The sequence below is a fragment of the Cuculus canorus genome, chromosome 1, assembly GCF_017976375.1.
Source record: "Cuculus canorus isolate bCucCan1 chromosome 1, bCucCan1.pri, whole genome shotgun sequence".
Lineage (NCBI taxonomy): Eukaryota > Metazoa > Chordata > Aves > Cuculiformes > Cuculidae > Cuculus > Cuculus canorus.
Window position 1 is genome coordinate 14,571,218 of NC_071401.1, and position 14,980 is coordinate 14,586,197.

The 14,980-nt window shown below is 40.1% G+C and overlaps 1 protein-coding gene across 3 annotated transcripts in view; it reads right to left on the reverse strand.

Annotated features, from left to right (window-relative positions):
- Nucleotides 1-203: 203 nt before the first annotated feature.
- The window catches only part of TMEM135 (transmembrane protein 135), a 179,709-nt gene continuing 164,932 nt past the window's right edge, over nt 204-14,980 (reverse strand). The window contains exons 10-16 of one of the 3 annotated variants that reach the window (XR_008448598.1): nt 14,030-14,197; nt 9,192-9,255; nt 8,441-8,517; nt 6,730-6,828; nt 5,709-5,776; nt 1,165-4,085; nt 219-411 (exon numbers count right to left, since the gene is read on the reverse strand). Coding sequence is in view for 2 of the 3 variants with exons in the window: in XM_054059075.1 (XP_053915050.1) it covers nt 3,953-4,085; nt 5,709-5,776; nt 6,730-6,828; nt 8,441-8,517; nt 9,192-9,255; nt 14,030-14,197 (609 nt within the window). In the remaining variant the exon portion in view is untranslated. Of the gene's footprint in view, nt 4,086-5,708; nt 5,777-6,729; nt 6,829-8,440; nt 8,518-9,191; nt 9,256-14,029; nt 14,198-14,980 lie in introns of all 3 variants that reach the window. The other 2 variants (XM_054059075.1, XM_054059062.1) reach the window with 2 other exon arrangements.

Here is a 14,980-nt window from a genome sequence, read left to right on the forward strand (position 1 = left end):
AACCTAAACTAAAATAAAAGCTCAGTTTAAGCATCACCAATTTTCTTGTTTTCTGCGTTCTTGTGCCTTGTTGGTGCTTCCACCCAAGAACACTTGTCCAGAAATATTTTCCCCTGGCAGAACTGGAAATTGAAACATTCACTTACAAGAGAATGGCATTCTTTGCTTTTATTTTTTGCTCTCTGAAGATCAAAATTTCTAGATGCCTTCAAGCATTCCAGGGTGGAAGTGTCCATCACACACAAACCCAGCAAATCCCTCAGCCTTGGGCTTTGTAAAAAATAAATAATAAAAATCCTCTCCTTGAGTGGATCTCAGTGGCAGACGTCAACATCTTCACCACCTTCAACAAGGATTGGGAATAAGCGATGAGTCTGCAACGGGAGCAATGTCATATGGCGTGAAAATCAGCTGAAAGATGACAGGCAAAGAGTATTAATGAGTATCAAGAAAGATGAAAGATTGACTGCAATCTTCACTTTGGGATTTTGCACACAAAGCTTGGTCACAGCCACAATGTCTTGGATTGGGAGGGGGAAACACTACATCTGGACTGCTGAATTCTGCTGCTTCTAAAGCAGCTCTGAGGATGAAAACCCAAGGGTGACAGCAAAAGCTGGGGTGCATAGAGGGACATCCACGCCCAACAGCTGCCTTAGGTAGGAGCAGCACTCCCTTGGGTGCCCAATGGAGTGGTTCTGGAAGAGAAGGGAAAAAAGGCACACAAAGGCTTTGAATGGAGCTTCTAAGACAGAAGGGAGGACAAGAAACAGCTGACGCAGGGCTGGGTAAAGGTAGCAGAGGGATGAAGAACTAAGATGGGTGAGCAACTGGAGCAAAAAGCGGGGATCTGATGCAGCGAGCATGGAGGTCTGGGTGCAAGATGGGGACTACAGCCATGGAGAGCGAGATGCACAGCAAGGGTGGTGTGGGAAAAACTGTAGGGATGGCGATTAACTCCCTAGATGAGGCCCGCATGCAAACTACCTCAAAGAAAGGTGAAAAAATTGCCTACTAAAAATATATTTGCTCGAGTCCTGGGAGGAATTGGTGAAAGAGCAGCTCTCGGTGCACTCTCACAAGATGCCTGCAGGGATCTGCGCAGCAGCCTCCCTACGGACACCCAAACCTCTCAAAGAACTGTGGTATTTCAGGTTGACTCACCTCTCCCAATCATCCTGGTTTAAGGGACATGGTCTAAGGGAGTGTTAGGAATGGTTGGACTCGATGATCCAATGGGTCCTTTCCAACCTGGTGATTCTATGATTCTAAGATTCTATGATCCTCTGAGCAAGTATTCCTCTTTGGAAAACCAACTTCCTTTGCTGGCGGTTCTACATAATCAAATACACATCATAGGATTAAGGAAGTAAATAGCCGTGTCACACCAGGTGGTTGGAAATGCTGCCGTTTCCATCATGAGGCCCAACCGCTCGGCCACAAGGCAGGCAGAGCTGGAGGCGTGCAGCTTTTCAGTGCCTTCATAACTGGCTATGTGGCTTTCTCTGTTCGAAAAAGAAACATTAAATAACGTCAACCCATATTGCATAATTACCCATGGAAGCGCAGAGCTGGAGCTGTCAGCTGAACTGTGCTGGCATTCCCTCTTCACTTGCACTGTATCAGGACTTTATTTTCTAACAAGTATATACAATTTGAACGCTCAGGTGCATTCCTGGCGTTCATTCACCACTGAGTATTACTTCACTCAAGACTCCAGATGGTTTAATGACAACATAGACAAAGAGTCACTTTTTCAAGCAGCAACTCTTTATTATTGGGAAAAACATTAGGACTTTTTTTTTTCTTTTACATATAATTGATTTGAATAAAAATAATTTAAAAACTTTTAATTTCTTTTTATATTACATGAAAATAACTCGAAACAGGGACTGTGAATTTTGGAAGCAAGAAAAAATTAGACAAAATTGTCATTTAGCTGCTGAGATGTAGTACTTTTTTAAACTCAAATAGAGAAACAATCACAATTGTCATTCCAGTGAAAAAAACCACCTGATCCATCTATAAAATATCTTGAAGTTTGAGAATGGAATACAGTTACACTAGGAAGTATCCATAACAGTGCATGAATTCTAACATATTACCTAAAATATATAACTTCTCAGACTTTACAAGATCAAATATTTTAGACTATATTCCAGTGGAAAAACACTACAAACCTGTTAACAATCCTTTTATAGTTCTTGTTGAATTAACTTTTATTTCCTTTTGAGGAATTTTAATATAATATTTCAAGCAATAAAATACTGCATACAAACTAGCTTGCAGAACTTTATTCACATTAACTTGGACAAACTCTGTTTTGAAGTACAAATCACCTTTAGTAACAGTGAAAAAACATTACTGTTACAGTAGTTGATGAAGGAGCAGATTCTGTGCACAGACTGGTACAATTTTCATGACATCTCTGTAAATATGACAAAAATTTACTGCATATTTGGTAATAAGATATTAAACAAGTGGGAATTAAAATATGCTTAAGGCTGGGGTAGGATTACAGTGTTACAAGACAAAGGTTCTATTAATTAATCCAATTTGTATCATCTGACAAAGACTTTCAATAAAACACTGTTTGCTTCTTCTTTTTTAATGTTTAAAACACATGCAACCTACTATAATTTCCATTCCCTGGCTTACCTTGTCTCTTTTTGGTTGAATATGAATATAGTTGCTCTTTTCATTAAGTTCTAGGGTAACGAACATCATTCAGCATCACCTGAATGGGCTGTGATTAAAAAAAAGCCCCCAAAAGCAAAAAAAGCAATTAGCATGTCAAGGTAGAACACAAACTATTATCTGCAGAAATATGCAGGCTAAAAATGAGATGGAATTTGTGTAGGTGGTTACTTGCATTGAGTACCAGACTAAGCTGAATGTAGCTGTCTGATGGACTGATGGAAAACCACTCTTCACCAAGTACAAGGAAAAAAATATTATTAATACAACCACCCAAACTGTTCTCTTGTAGCAGCCTAACCCCAGGGGTCAGCTCTCTTTTAAAGAAATGCTTGAAATGCTGGCTGGCGTTGCAGCTTGACAAACAATCCGATGCCATCTAAAGCGACCGAGTCAAACCCTTTAAAAATAAACATTGAATTTCAGTATATTTTAGGGGATTTTTGTTTTGTTTTGTTCTTGGCTTTTTTATTTTTGTAACTGTCTGCTGTTTCCAGCACCATCTCACAGGCTGGAAGGTTTTATTCCTTCCTCTGCTGGTTTTGTCATTTTCCACTTGGCAGATACTAAGCACCACACCCCACTGCTCCTCACGGCGCAGCAGTCACCGGTACCATGGCCTTATTTTCCTTGTCTGTTATCCATATCGTCAGTGGGATTTACAGTCCTGGAATGCGATTTCTGAATTAATATGCATTTTCTTTTCCTAAGGAATGCCTTATTTTACAACTATAGCTGAGTAAAAATACTGTGATTTTAAATAATGAGTGGATGGTTGCTCTTTTGAGATAAATCAGTGCTACAATTTAGAAAGCCAAGGAGGTATTTTCACCCGACTGCAATAGTTTTAAGATCAGGTAAAATTTTTGGAACTAAACTATGCCATTTGTCTTCCTTTGTTAGTTTTACCAAGAAATAGTCTACTGGTATGAACTACAGAATTTTTGAAATTATTATGCATATTTATGTTTTACTTCTCTAAATATATTACTCATCTGTTTAATTCATTCAGGAATCTACCATACTGTCACCCAACTACAGAAATCCAGAAATATTTTCTCCTTATGGAATGGGTTTAATCACTAAGCCAAATCTTCCTGCAAAGCTTCAGTATTTTTGATTGGTAAAAAGCATTTCTTGTTGAAATAATACTGAAGTGGAGCCCAAGCCCTCCTCCATATATATGACTGTTAAGTTAATTAACTCTTCAGGACAAAACGCTGATCACATTCAATGACAAGATACACTGTCGTTTTCAAGACAGCTCCAGCGGAAGCTCTGGTGGTACAACAGTGTATCTTGGGTCGAGCTTAGGTGTGAAATCCTTGAAGTTCTTAGATGCCTCTGTACCAAATACATCTAAAACTTTCCTGTTCATGAGAGCAAACCTGAAAAAGAAGAGATGTGAGAGAGTGAACAGATTATTTGTTTACTTTTTAAAAAAACAATATTGGAAGTATTATAGTTTTAAAAATTAATTTATTTGTAAAATTATTAAAACTAAAGACTATCCAAATCTTTAAAATAAGGGCTTGAGTGTGTACTTTTTAGAGACTGCAAGTTTTTCATGTTGGGCAACAAAGATTTAAAAAAAAAATACATTTGACAATTTGATTATGTTTGATTAATAATGTTTTGTATCGATACACTTTATATCACACAACTTGTGAAAAAGGGCAAAGCAGAGAGCCGTCTTCTACTTTTAATTCCACCAAAAAAGGTTGAAACAAAACATATTACTATTCTCTCTCAGCCCAGCAGAGCAAACTCTGGCAATGCCTGCCCAAGCCTGGATAAAAATTTTATGGGTGTTACAGCCTATGTCCATTTCTTTACCCTTCAAAACTGTAGAGCGAAAGACCTGTGATGAAATGCCACAAGACACTGCCTCCATGGAGAGACTGTTAAAATTATTACTACAGAGATTTGCTTTAGATAAAATAAATAAGCAAAACGGAATTTCTTTTCCCTCCTATCTTTCAACTAAAGCAATCTTGGGATTACCACAAGAGGGAAAAATGCAGCCAAAACTGGACATCTGCATTGACATCATCCCCCATAACGTGTTTGCACGGTCACAGAGGTTGCCTGCAGGCTGCCTCCAGGCATCCCAAGAAAAGCTTCCCACTAAGTGTATTCAGTCACTTCATGTCCAGCTAAGAGCATAAGGTGTCATGGGGAGTGTAGGCTCAACATCCTCCAGGGGCTGGCCTCTGATTTCACATCTATTTTTGTAATATGGAGCTCAGTGTCACAACCAACCTTACCTTTTATAATCCCACTCATAAACTGATCTACGTTGAGATTTGGTTGCTTGTTTCTGCCACATGCTATCTCAGTATAGTAGTGTACACTTCACTAAATTGTATTTTCATAAATAAGTTACAACTAAATCTGTTTTAAAAGGTAAGCATGTTAGATCCCCAGAGCAAATAAAAGAAAAAATATCCAACAAGATATTACAGTGCAAATTTATGGTTATAATCAGTGAACATTTTTTATTAGTTTTGCAAGAAAAAAATATTCCACTCCCAACTGAAACAGATGTCCTATAAAAAAAGACTGAGTCTTCGAAGTATTCTTAGGCTCTGAAATTTCTAGTAACACTTCTAAACACAGTAATCCCATGCTATGAGTCACTGTACACAGTATGGGATTTCTTCAACCTGTATAGTTGTTTACCACATTCTTCATATTCCACTGAAATCTAAAAGCATTCCACCCTTCCAAGTTAACTAAAGATAAAACCCTTCAAGTGAAACACTCATCTGCCGCATAGTCTTAACTGGATTGAAGACTTTGCTCCTGTCATTAGACTAAGCCTAGCAGTGTCACTTCAGCAGCAAAGAACTTCAAGTGGACTGGAAACCATTTGAAAAGTAAAGTAAATACTCAGGAAATTAGCCCATCCAAACTTGCTACAGTTCTGCTGTTGACAGCAAATGTCATAGACAGCTGAATGTGATCAATGACATCTTTAGACAAGCCATACCGTACCCTCGATTACATACCTGCCCTTTGTTAGTCGTAAAAGAAATTTCCAGTACGATGGTCTCAGGTTCTGAACTTCCATGACAGCCTGTAAGGAGACTATTCTGTCAGAGCCAGTTGACAGAGTCAGGCAAAAGCTTCACCCTCTACATTACATTGCCAAAACCAGTGAAAGGACAGTTATGGAAATATATATATATTTAAAATTATTATTTTTTAATCATCTCATGATTCGCTGACTGAAAGCAGCTGTGATCATTGGCCAATGCCCAGCACTATCAGTAAACAAACTGCTCACAGATGAATTCAGCCTTCTATAGGACCACAACAAGCACAGACTGATATTCCCAGAAGGCTACCTTTCAAAAGTGGTGGTAGTTAACTTAGATCTCATTGCAGAGAAGGCAACAATAATCCTTATTCCTATGTACACGATTTTGCACTTGTGGATGCCAAATTTACCTGTTATTTTATTCCCCACTCACTCTGCATTTTTGTGATCTACTATTTCTTGTAGTCACCTTTATGTTTCACATTAAGGGTCTTAAATAATGATATATAACCAAAATCCTCATCTTCTCTCTATTCCATTACTTTTCCAGGTCACTTAGGAATACAGTGAGTAACAAAAAACATCACCACAGATCCCTTTGCCAATTTCCCCCTGCAAATCTGGTAATTTCTTTCCAGTTTCCAGCTCCTTTTCCAACTACTTATTCAATAATGAAAAAACTTTTCCTCTTTTCTCATATCAACTATATTTCTGTTAGCTTCATACAATGGTCCTTGCCAATACTATTTTGGAGATCTCCATTGATAGTAGACATTAGGAAGAAATTCTTCCCTATGAGGGTGGTGAGGCACTGGCACAGGTTGCCCAAGGAAGCTGTGGCTGCCCCATCCCTGGAGGTGTTCAAGGCCGCGTTGGATGGGGCCTTGAACAGCCTGATCTAGCGGGAGGTGTCCCTGCCCATGGCAGAGGCACTAGAACTGGATGATCTTTCAGGTCCCTTCCAACTTAAATCATTCTATGATACTTACTGCCTGAAAGCATATTGATGTAGAAATGGCATAGATGATGCTGTCGGCATGAGGAAAATAGGGAACCTTCCCTGCTTCAATGCCTTTGAAGTATATAGTCTATAAAACAAACAAGAAATGCTGAACAAAACAAAATAAAGTAAAAGTAGCTTTTTACTTTTTATTTCTTTTAACTTTTCCAAGTAAAATGTCCACATTATTGACCTATCTTCCTATATTTTTGCGTATGTTCACAAATGTGACACTGATTGAGACAGCTTCTAGAAGTTATCTCAGCTCAATAGCATAAGAGGCTACTAATGCACAGAACAGGACCTAGCAACAGCTTGGGTGTTAAAAGGGCAGTATAGATCTTAGAGATAAAAAGGGAAACTTTGCTATATGAAATTCTTCAATTTAAAAAAGCAAAAGAACAAGGCAATAACTATTCCAACAAAGTGAATATTCACTGTTCTTCAACAGCTTGAAATCACATACTTTTCTCTCTGAGAAAACATGTAAGGTTTATTTTCCTGAGCACAGCTTGACCTTCCAAAGCAGCACACGCCTCTTTGGTCAGTTACCCTTGGCTTGCGTAAGATGACAAAAGTGGTAAAAAAAAAATAAAAAAGAAAGAACACACAGCACTTTCCTTATTTCCCTGCAGCCACAATGTCTCAAAATCCAGAGAAAACCATTAGCAATACAAGATAATATTGGGTTTTTTACATCTGGTGTTCTAAAAGTCAATATGGATAACTCAGAATTGTTTTTATAGAACCAATATGCAAACTACCTTCAGAGCTTGATACGGGATCACAAGAAGCAAGAATAAACAGAGTACAACTTCTCTTTTTGTATTTAATTTTTTGCTTAAAAAAGTGCCTTCTTTTTATATTTCTCGAAATGAATTCTGCTCTGGTAATAGAGGCTGATAAATATCATTAGCGAACAAGGCCCTCAAGGTCTGCAAGAGAAAGCTTTGTGATCTGGGGATGATGCTCTCAACTTATTCCAGAGGTGCTGTTGGGGAAATAACCATGACTAAGTCCCAGTTTTACAGAAAAATCACAGTAAGAAATCAAAAGCTGGTTAGCAAAGTATAATCAACATACCCAAATGCTACCAACTTTTTTTTCTCCCTAGGCTCCTCATTTTAACAAGTTCATAAAAATAATCCACGCTTGAAAAATGGTAATTAGAGCGAAGTTCGCTGCAAAGCTGGGAACTCAATCGGCTGAAGTATACTGAAAAACAAATCCAGCTATAGACTAAAGCCTGAGTTATTTTGAGTTATCTTAGACTGTTGAATGCCAAAATCAGGGAACAAAGGCAGGAAGTTAAGCTGTAGCTTTTGGCAATAAGTCTGCAATTAAGAACAAGGTTTGATTTATATTTCTGGAAAAACAGATATTCTTGGAACTTTCAGATTTAAAAAATCTGCAAAAGCTATGAAGCAAAGGGCTATCAGGAGATTAAAAAAATCATGGAGAATATACACGGAGACCAGTGGATAAAGGACTTTTAAAATGAGTCACAGAAAGGAAAATAAGAAAGAAATGAGACCATAAACTGGCACTGCCCCTAGGCACACAGCTACTGAAATACACCAAAGCCACACAACTTTGTATTATACTGGAATTGCCTGACAAAGCCTGTGAAGTTCATTTTATTTTTCTGCCTTGAAAAAACAGATGAAATAAGGAACTCCGTTTCAACAGCAACATCTTACCTCTACTAATTTGGATGCCAGATACATAGAGATAGTAGTACTTTTGTAAAACATCATAGAAATTCCTGCTAGACACCCTGTAACAATTAGAAAAGAAAAAGTATTGTTAAGATCGTGATTTATTGTTGCTGCTGCGGTACTGTTGCTACATCAAAGTTCAGTGATGTTCCTGTGCTGCCCATCAAAATGTAATTTACATCATTAAAAGAAAGAGATTTGAATCCCTGAAATAAAGCTGTAGTTCAGTGCTCAGGAGTATTGAATTTCCTCCCTCATCCCACAAGGAAGAGAGACTTCTGAGGTTCCAATACATGACAGATGCACAAACAGCAGTGAAGGACCTGCACCACCACACAGATTTCATGGCAGAAGTGTCCTTCGGATCCAGTGGAGCTCATCCTTTTAAATGTGTGTTCTGTCATGTAGGGGAAAGTCAATGTTTCAACCTTGCATCTCTACAGTTGGAAAATAAAGGATAAGTTCACATTTGTGCATATAATAATATATTGTCCTTAAAGGACCGTAAAAACCCACTATTTGATTGAATTTGCCTCACGATTTTTACCACAACTCTTTATGTGACATCATCTTAAACACCACAGTCACTCTGATGCAATCTTAATGCATATGGACCTATTTTCATCACACAAGTCTGAAAAGAGAAGGAGAGGACAGCCATCCAACCATGCACACAAGAGAAATATTTGCAGAGTCCCAACAGAAGAAATAAAAACTGCTTTTCTGGACTCACCAGCTACAAGTGCATGAAGTTCATCATCTAGGTTTCGTACCCAACGCAGGAAGCAACTAGTACCCTGCAGGCAAATGGAGAGCAAGATTAGCCTGTTATTTCCCTTTCATAACCCACAGACTGGAGATACTTCTCTATAAGCTAGTAATATAGCACACAGTACAAATTAAGAGTGTAATGTTACCCACAGCCCACCTGAAAGATACTAATATTTTAAAAGTCCACTGTCACCATTTCTCTCAAAATCAGAGAGCAGGTCAATCTAATTTGAGTATCAATGTAATTCCAAAGCTGATCTTCAATTCACATCATCTATATTTGCCATAGTTGTCTAAACTCTTCCCTGTGACAAAGTCCATTTACAACTACATACCAAACACCTTGAGTTTATTCCACACACCAAATAAATTCTGGAACGAGGAATACACTTCAATCAAAAAAGTTAGAACTGCAGATAATTAAAAGATGCAGTGAGACACATAATAGCCTGTTTGTTGACACAGACAACAATACACACCTGTCCAGGCCAGAATGGATGTAAGTAATGGTGGCTTAGGCTGCACTAAAATATGGATGACTGCAGATTAACAAATGATCCAGATTGTTCCACATCTCCCACATCCTATGCACTGCTTTTTCAACTGTTTTGGAAATCCATACTTAGTCTCCAAATTTCATCCCTGGTAAATTTCTGTCTGCTTCAAAATGGTTCAAGATCTGCTTAGCAAGGCCCAATCCAGTGCTGATGGCACTGAGAAAACACGATATAATTCAGTGCAACAACCTCCTGATGTCTACTTTGAAATATGTGGGTCAGGCTCCTAATCTATTTAATCCATATAAAGTGTGCTTTTCATGGAATCAAAGAATAATTCATGTTGCAAGGACACCCCTGAAGACCATCTGGTCCACCCTCCAGCCTGAAGTGCCGTTTCTATACGAATACATGCAGCATGAGGAATAAGCAGGAGCTGGAAGCCTTGGCCCACTCCCAAAGATACATTATTGGCTTTAAGTGAAACTTGGTGGGATGAGTCTGACTCTTGTGCCATGAAGGATATTTACAGGCTTTTCAGGAGTGATAGACAAGGCAGCCGAGGTCAGGGGCTGGCACTGTATGTAAAGGAAGGACTGAAATGCATGGAGCTCGCAGCTGGTAACGATGTAGTTGAAAACCTCTGGGTAAGGACTAAGGCACAGACAAATTAATATGGATGTCATTGTGGGAGTCTGCTATAGGCCACCCAACCAAGATGATGACGCTAACAAGTTATTCTTTAAGGAACTAAGGGATGCCTCCAAGCCATCTGCCTTTATCCTCATGGAGGACTTCAATCTGCCAGATATCAACTGGGAGTGCCAAACAGCTGGTCCAAACAGGTCCAGAAGTTTCCTAAACTCTCTGAATGGCATTTTCATGGCACAGGTGCTGAGGAAACCAACCAGAAAATCTGCTCGCCTTGATTTGTTGCATACTAACAGAGAGGGAGTCATAAGTGGCAACTGGAGGCTGCTCTGGCCACAGCACCCACGAAGCAGTCAAGTTTAACATTATGGTAACGGGGAAAACTGACAGCAAGATCTCAGCTCCAAATATGAGGAAAGCAGACTGCAGGTTGCTCAGAGAACTGCTTAGTAAGGTCCCTGGGAAAAAAGCTTTTGAAGGTGTTGGGGTCCATCAGTGCTGGCCACTTTTTAAGTGCCACCCACTAAGAGCACAGCGCCAAGCAATTCCAAAATGCTGGAAGTCAAGCGGGCGAGGAAGAAGGCCAGCCTGGCTGAGCAGGGCTCTTCTATTGGAACTGAGGCATAAAAGGAGGGTGTATGTCCAATGGAAACAAGGACAGTTGATGTGGGAAGACTATATGGGTGCCATTTGCCACTGTAGGGCAGAAATTCCTGCAGCCAAAGCTCAACTAGAGTTGAAGCTGGCCAGCACTGTGAAGGATAATAAAAATGGCTTTTTAAAATACGTTAATAGCAAAAGGCAGGCCAGAAGTAACACTGGCCCATTACTTGATGAGCGTGGACACCTCATAAACAGGGACTGAGACAAAGCAGAGACATTTAATGCTTTTTTCGCCTCTGTCTTCAACACCGATGATGGGCTAGAGTACCAAGACTGTGCAAATGATAAACTCCCAATCAACTCCAAACTTGTGGGGGATTTGCTGTTCCAGATGGATCCCTATAAGCTGATAGGGCCTGATGGGATTCATCCAAGGGTACTTAAAGAGCTGGCTGATGTCATAGCGAGATGTCTCTTAATGATTTTTAAGTGCTGTTGGGGATCTGGAGAGGTAACAGTTCACTGGAAGCTGGCAAATGTTGTCTTAATCTTTAAGAAGGGCAGCAGGGATGACATGAGTAACTACAGGCTTGTTAGTCCCACTTCAGTGCCTAGTAAGATTATGAACAAGATTATTCTGGGAGCTACTGAAAAAAACCTAAAAGACAACACGGTCATTGGTCCCAGCCAGCATGGGTATATAAGGTGAAGGTCCTGCCTGACAAACTTAATTTCTTTCTATGACAAGGTTACCCACCCAGCTGACCAATGGGAACCAGTTGATGTAATCTTTCTGAATTTCAGTAAGGCTTTTGATGCTGTCTCTCATAGTATCCTCCTAAACAAAATGTCCAGCATACAGCTGGATAAACACATAATGCAGTGGGTGAAAACTGGCTGACGGGTTGGGCTAAAAAGGTCATAGTGAATGGAGTTACACTGGGCTGGTGACCACTCACTAGCAGGGTTCTGCAGGGATCCTTCTTCGAGCCAATACTCTTTAATAGCATGGCTGCAGGACTCGAACGTTTACTAACCAAGTTTGTTGATGACCTAGAACTAGGGGCAGTTGTTGATACTCTTTAGGGCAAAGAGGCCCTGCAGAGGGATCCAGACAAATTGGAGAAATGGACAATTGCTGATCATATGAATTTTAACAAGGATAAGTGCCGGATTTTGCACCTGGGACACAGCAGCCCTGGATATACATACAGATTGGAGCAAGAGACGCTGAAGAGGAGCCCTGCAAAAAGGGATCTGGGGGTTCTGGTCAACGTCAGGATGAACATGAGCCAACAGTGTGCCCCGGAAGCCAAGAGGGCCAACCATGTACTGGGGTGCATCAATCATGGCATTGCTGACCAGCTGAGGGAGGTGATCGTCCCATTCCATTCTGCACTGTGCGGCCCCACCTTGAGTACTGTGTGCAGTTTGGGTGCCACAGCATAAAAAGGATATGAAGCTTCTGGAGAGTGTCCAGAGGAGCACCATGAAGTTGGTGAAGGGTTTAGAGGAGAAGCTGTATGAGGAGAGGCTAAAGTCACTAGTCTGTTCAGCTGAAGAGAAGACTGACAGGGGACTTCATGGCAGTTTACTGCTTCCTCACGAGGGAAGGAGGAGGGGCTGATGTCTTCCCTCTGATGATCAGTGATAGGACCCGATGGAATGGCAGGAAGATGTGCCAGGGGAGGTTTAGGTTGAAAAAAAATAGGTTTTTCTATTAGGAAAAAGTTCTTCACACAGAGGGTAGAGAAGCACTGGAACAGGCTCTCCAGGGAAGCAGTCATGGTGCCAAGCTTGACAATACTCACGAAGCATTTGGGCAATGCCCTTAGGCACATGGTGTGAATGCTGGGGTTGTCCTATGCAGAGATGGACTAGATGATCCTTGTGGGTCCCTTCCGACTCTGGGTATTCATTCATTCATTCATTCATTCTAGTTAGAGCAGGTTGTTCAGGAACTTCTTTAGTTGAGTTCTGAGTATCTCCAAGCGTGGGGACTACACAGCCTCACTGGGCAACCTGTTCTGAGATTTGGCCACCCTCACATGAAAACATATTTCCTTACATCTCTTTGGAATCTCCTGTATTTCAGCTTGTATCCATTGTCTTTCATCCTACCGCTGCACACCTCCAAGAGATGTAGGCAGCAATAAAATCTCCCCCAAGCCTTTTTGCTCCAGCTTAAATTCCAGTTCTCCCCACTTCTCCTCTCACATTGTGTGACCCAGTCCTCAAATCAACTATCTGGGCTTCAGGTGCACCTATTCTTGAAAAATACATTAAAATTAAAAGAAGAAATGAAGTAATATCTGTGCCCCAAAACGGACCAACCACCAAAGATATGGTCTCTCTAGCTATTTTATAATGCACATTTTTAACAAATAAATTCCTTGGAACACCATTGATACACTGCAATTATGACAGTCAACTTTACTACTCAAAACCTGTAAACTAATTTAGAAAAGGAAACCAGGCTACCATGGCTAACTTATTTCTACAAAACCATGCTTGCTAACATTAATCAACAGTAAGTTGAGCAACAAATACTAATGGTAAAACCACTCCAATCCTGCAACAGCATTTTGGACTACTTAGCAGGGCCTGGAGTGACAGGACGAGGGGATGCTTCAAATTGGAGAGAGGAAGATTTAGGCTAGACATCATGAAGAAATTCTTCACAATGAGGGTGGTGAGGCCCTGGCACAGGTTGCCCAGGGAAGCTGTGGCTGCCCCATTTCTGGAGGTGTTCAAGGCCAGGCTGGTTGGGGCCTTGAGCAGCCTGGTCTGGTGGGAGGTGTCCCTGCCCATGGCAGGGGGTATGTAACTAAATGGTCTTTAAGGTCCCTTCTAACACAAGCCATTCTACGATTCTGTGAAAAAATACACACAATGGAAGATTATTTTCTTATTTACAACTTGGTTACTGCAATACTATAGCAAACAGTATCAGTAATATTAAGTGGCTAAACTTTCTAGGTCTTTGTGATAGTCTGAAAACCAAACTGAAAAACATGGCATTCGTAATTTCTGTATGTTAAAAGCTTACCTTGTATATACTGACAAAAGATCCCAGGAAAGCTCCAAGCTGGAAATTTTCCTTGTTGTAGAAGAGGGAAAGTAGCCGGGATGGTTCTGTAAACAGATGCCGGAATGTGGATGGAATACGAAGGCAACACTGGATCAGGTAACCGATGCTAAACATCCTAATGAAGCCCTAGAGAAAATGGTAAGAAACCACAAATTCAGAAAAAGGAAAAGCAGAAACATCTAGAGAAGTATTTATTTTTGACACAGAGTAGCTTAAAACCAGCTCTGCAGATCCCATGTAAAAAGCATCCCCATCCTGAAACTCAAGACCAGGTGGGTTTTTTTCCCTGATTTCTCTTTAAAATAGTAAAGGCAATAAAATCACAGACAGCTGACTCTCCTTTAATTCCTATGAATATCTGAAAGGCTTCAATAGACAAATTCTGTTTCTCTTCTGCTCCAAAATTCTGTCCTTTGAAATAATGCCAATGATTTCGTTTCCATGTTAGTGACTAGCTTTTAACCACAAATGGGTATATAGAGGAAAGAAATGGAGTGGGAAAAAAGAGCACTTTGCACTCAAATGTCTGAAGAAAGCACTAGAGGAGGAAAAAGTTGACAAAAAATAAATTCAGAAAGTGTGAGAATTAGAAATTGACCCTGATGGCTTGGCACATGCTCATATAATTTCCCTCAACCAAACTGGAAGCTGAGTGGTCCTGCAGAAAGAGTGAAACAACAAGAGAGACTATGTGCAGAGCTACTGAGAAAGGATAACATGAGTTCAACGATTTTTTCTAACTACTCCACCTTGGAAACAGATCTGCTTTTTTATACCATGTCACAAAAAAAATTGACTTTTTCTTTCCAAATCCTTCTCTCTGGCTTCCTATAACTTCCCCCACAGCTTCCTATCATTATTCTTACCCTATGGCTGAACTTCTGGAGTCATTCTTAATTAAATCTTATC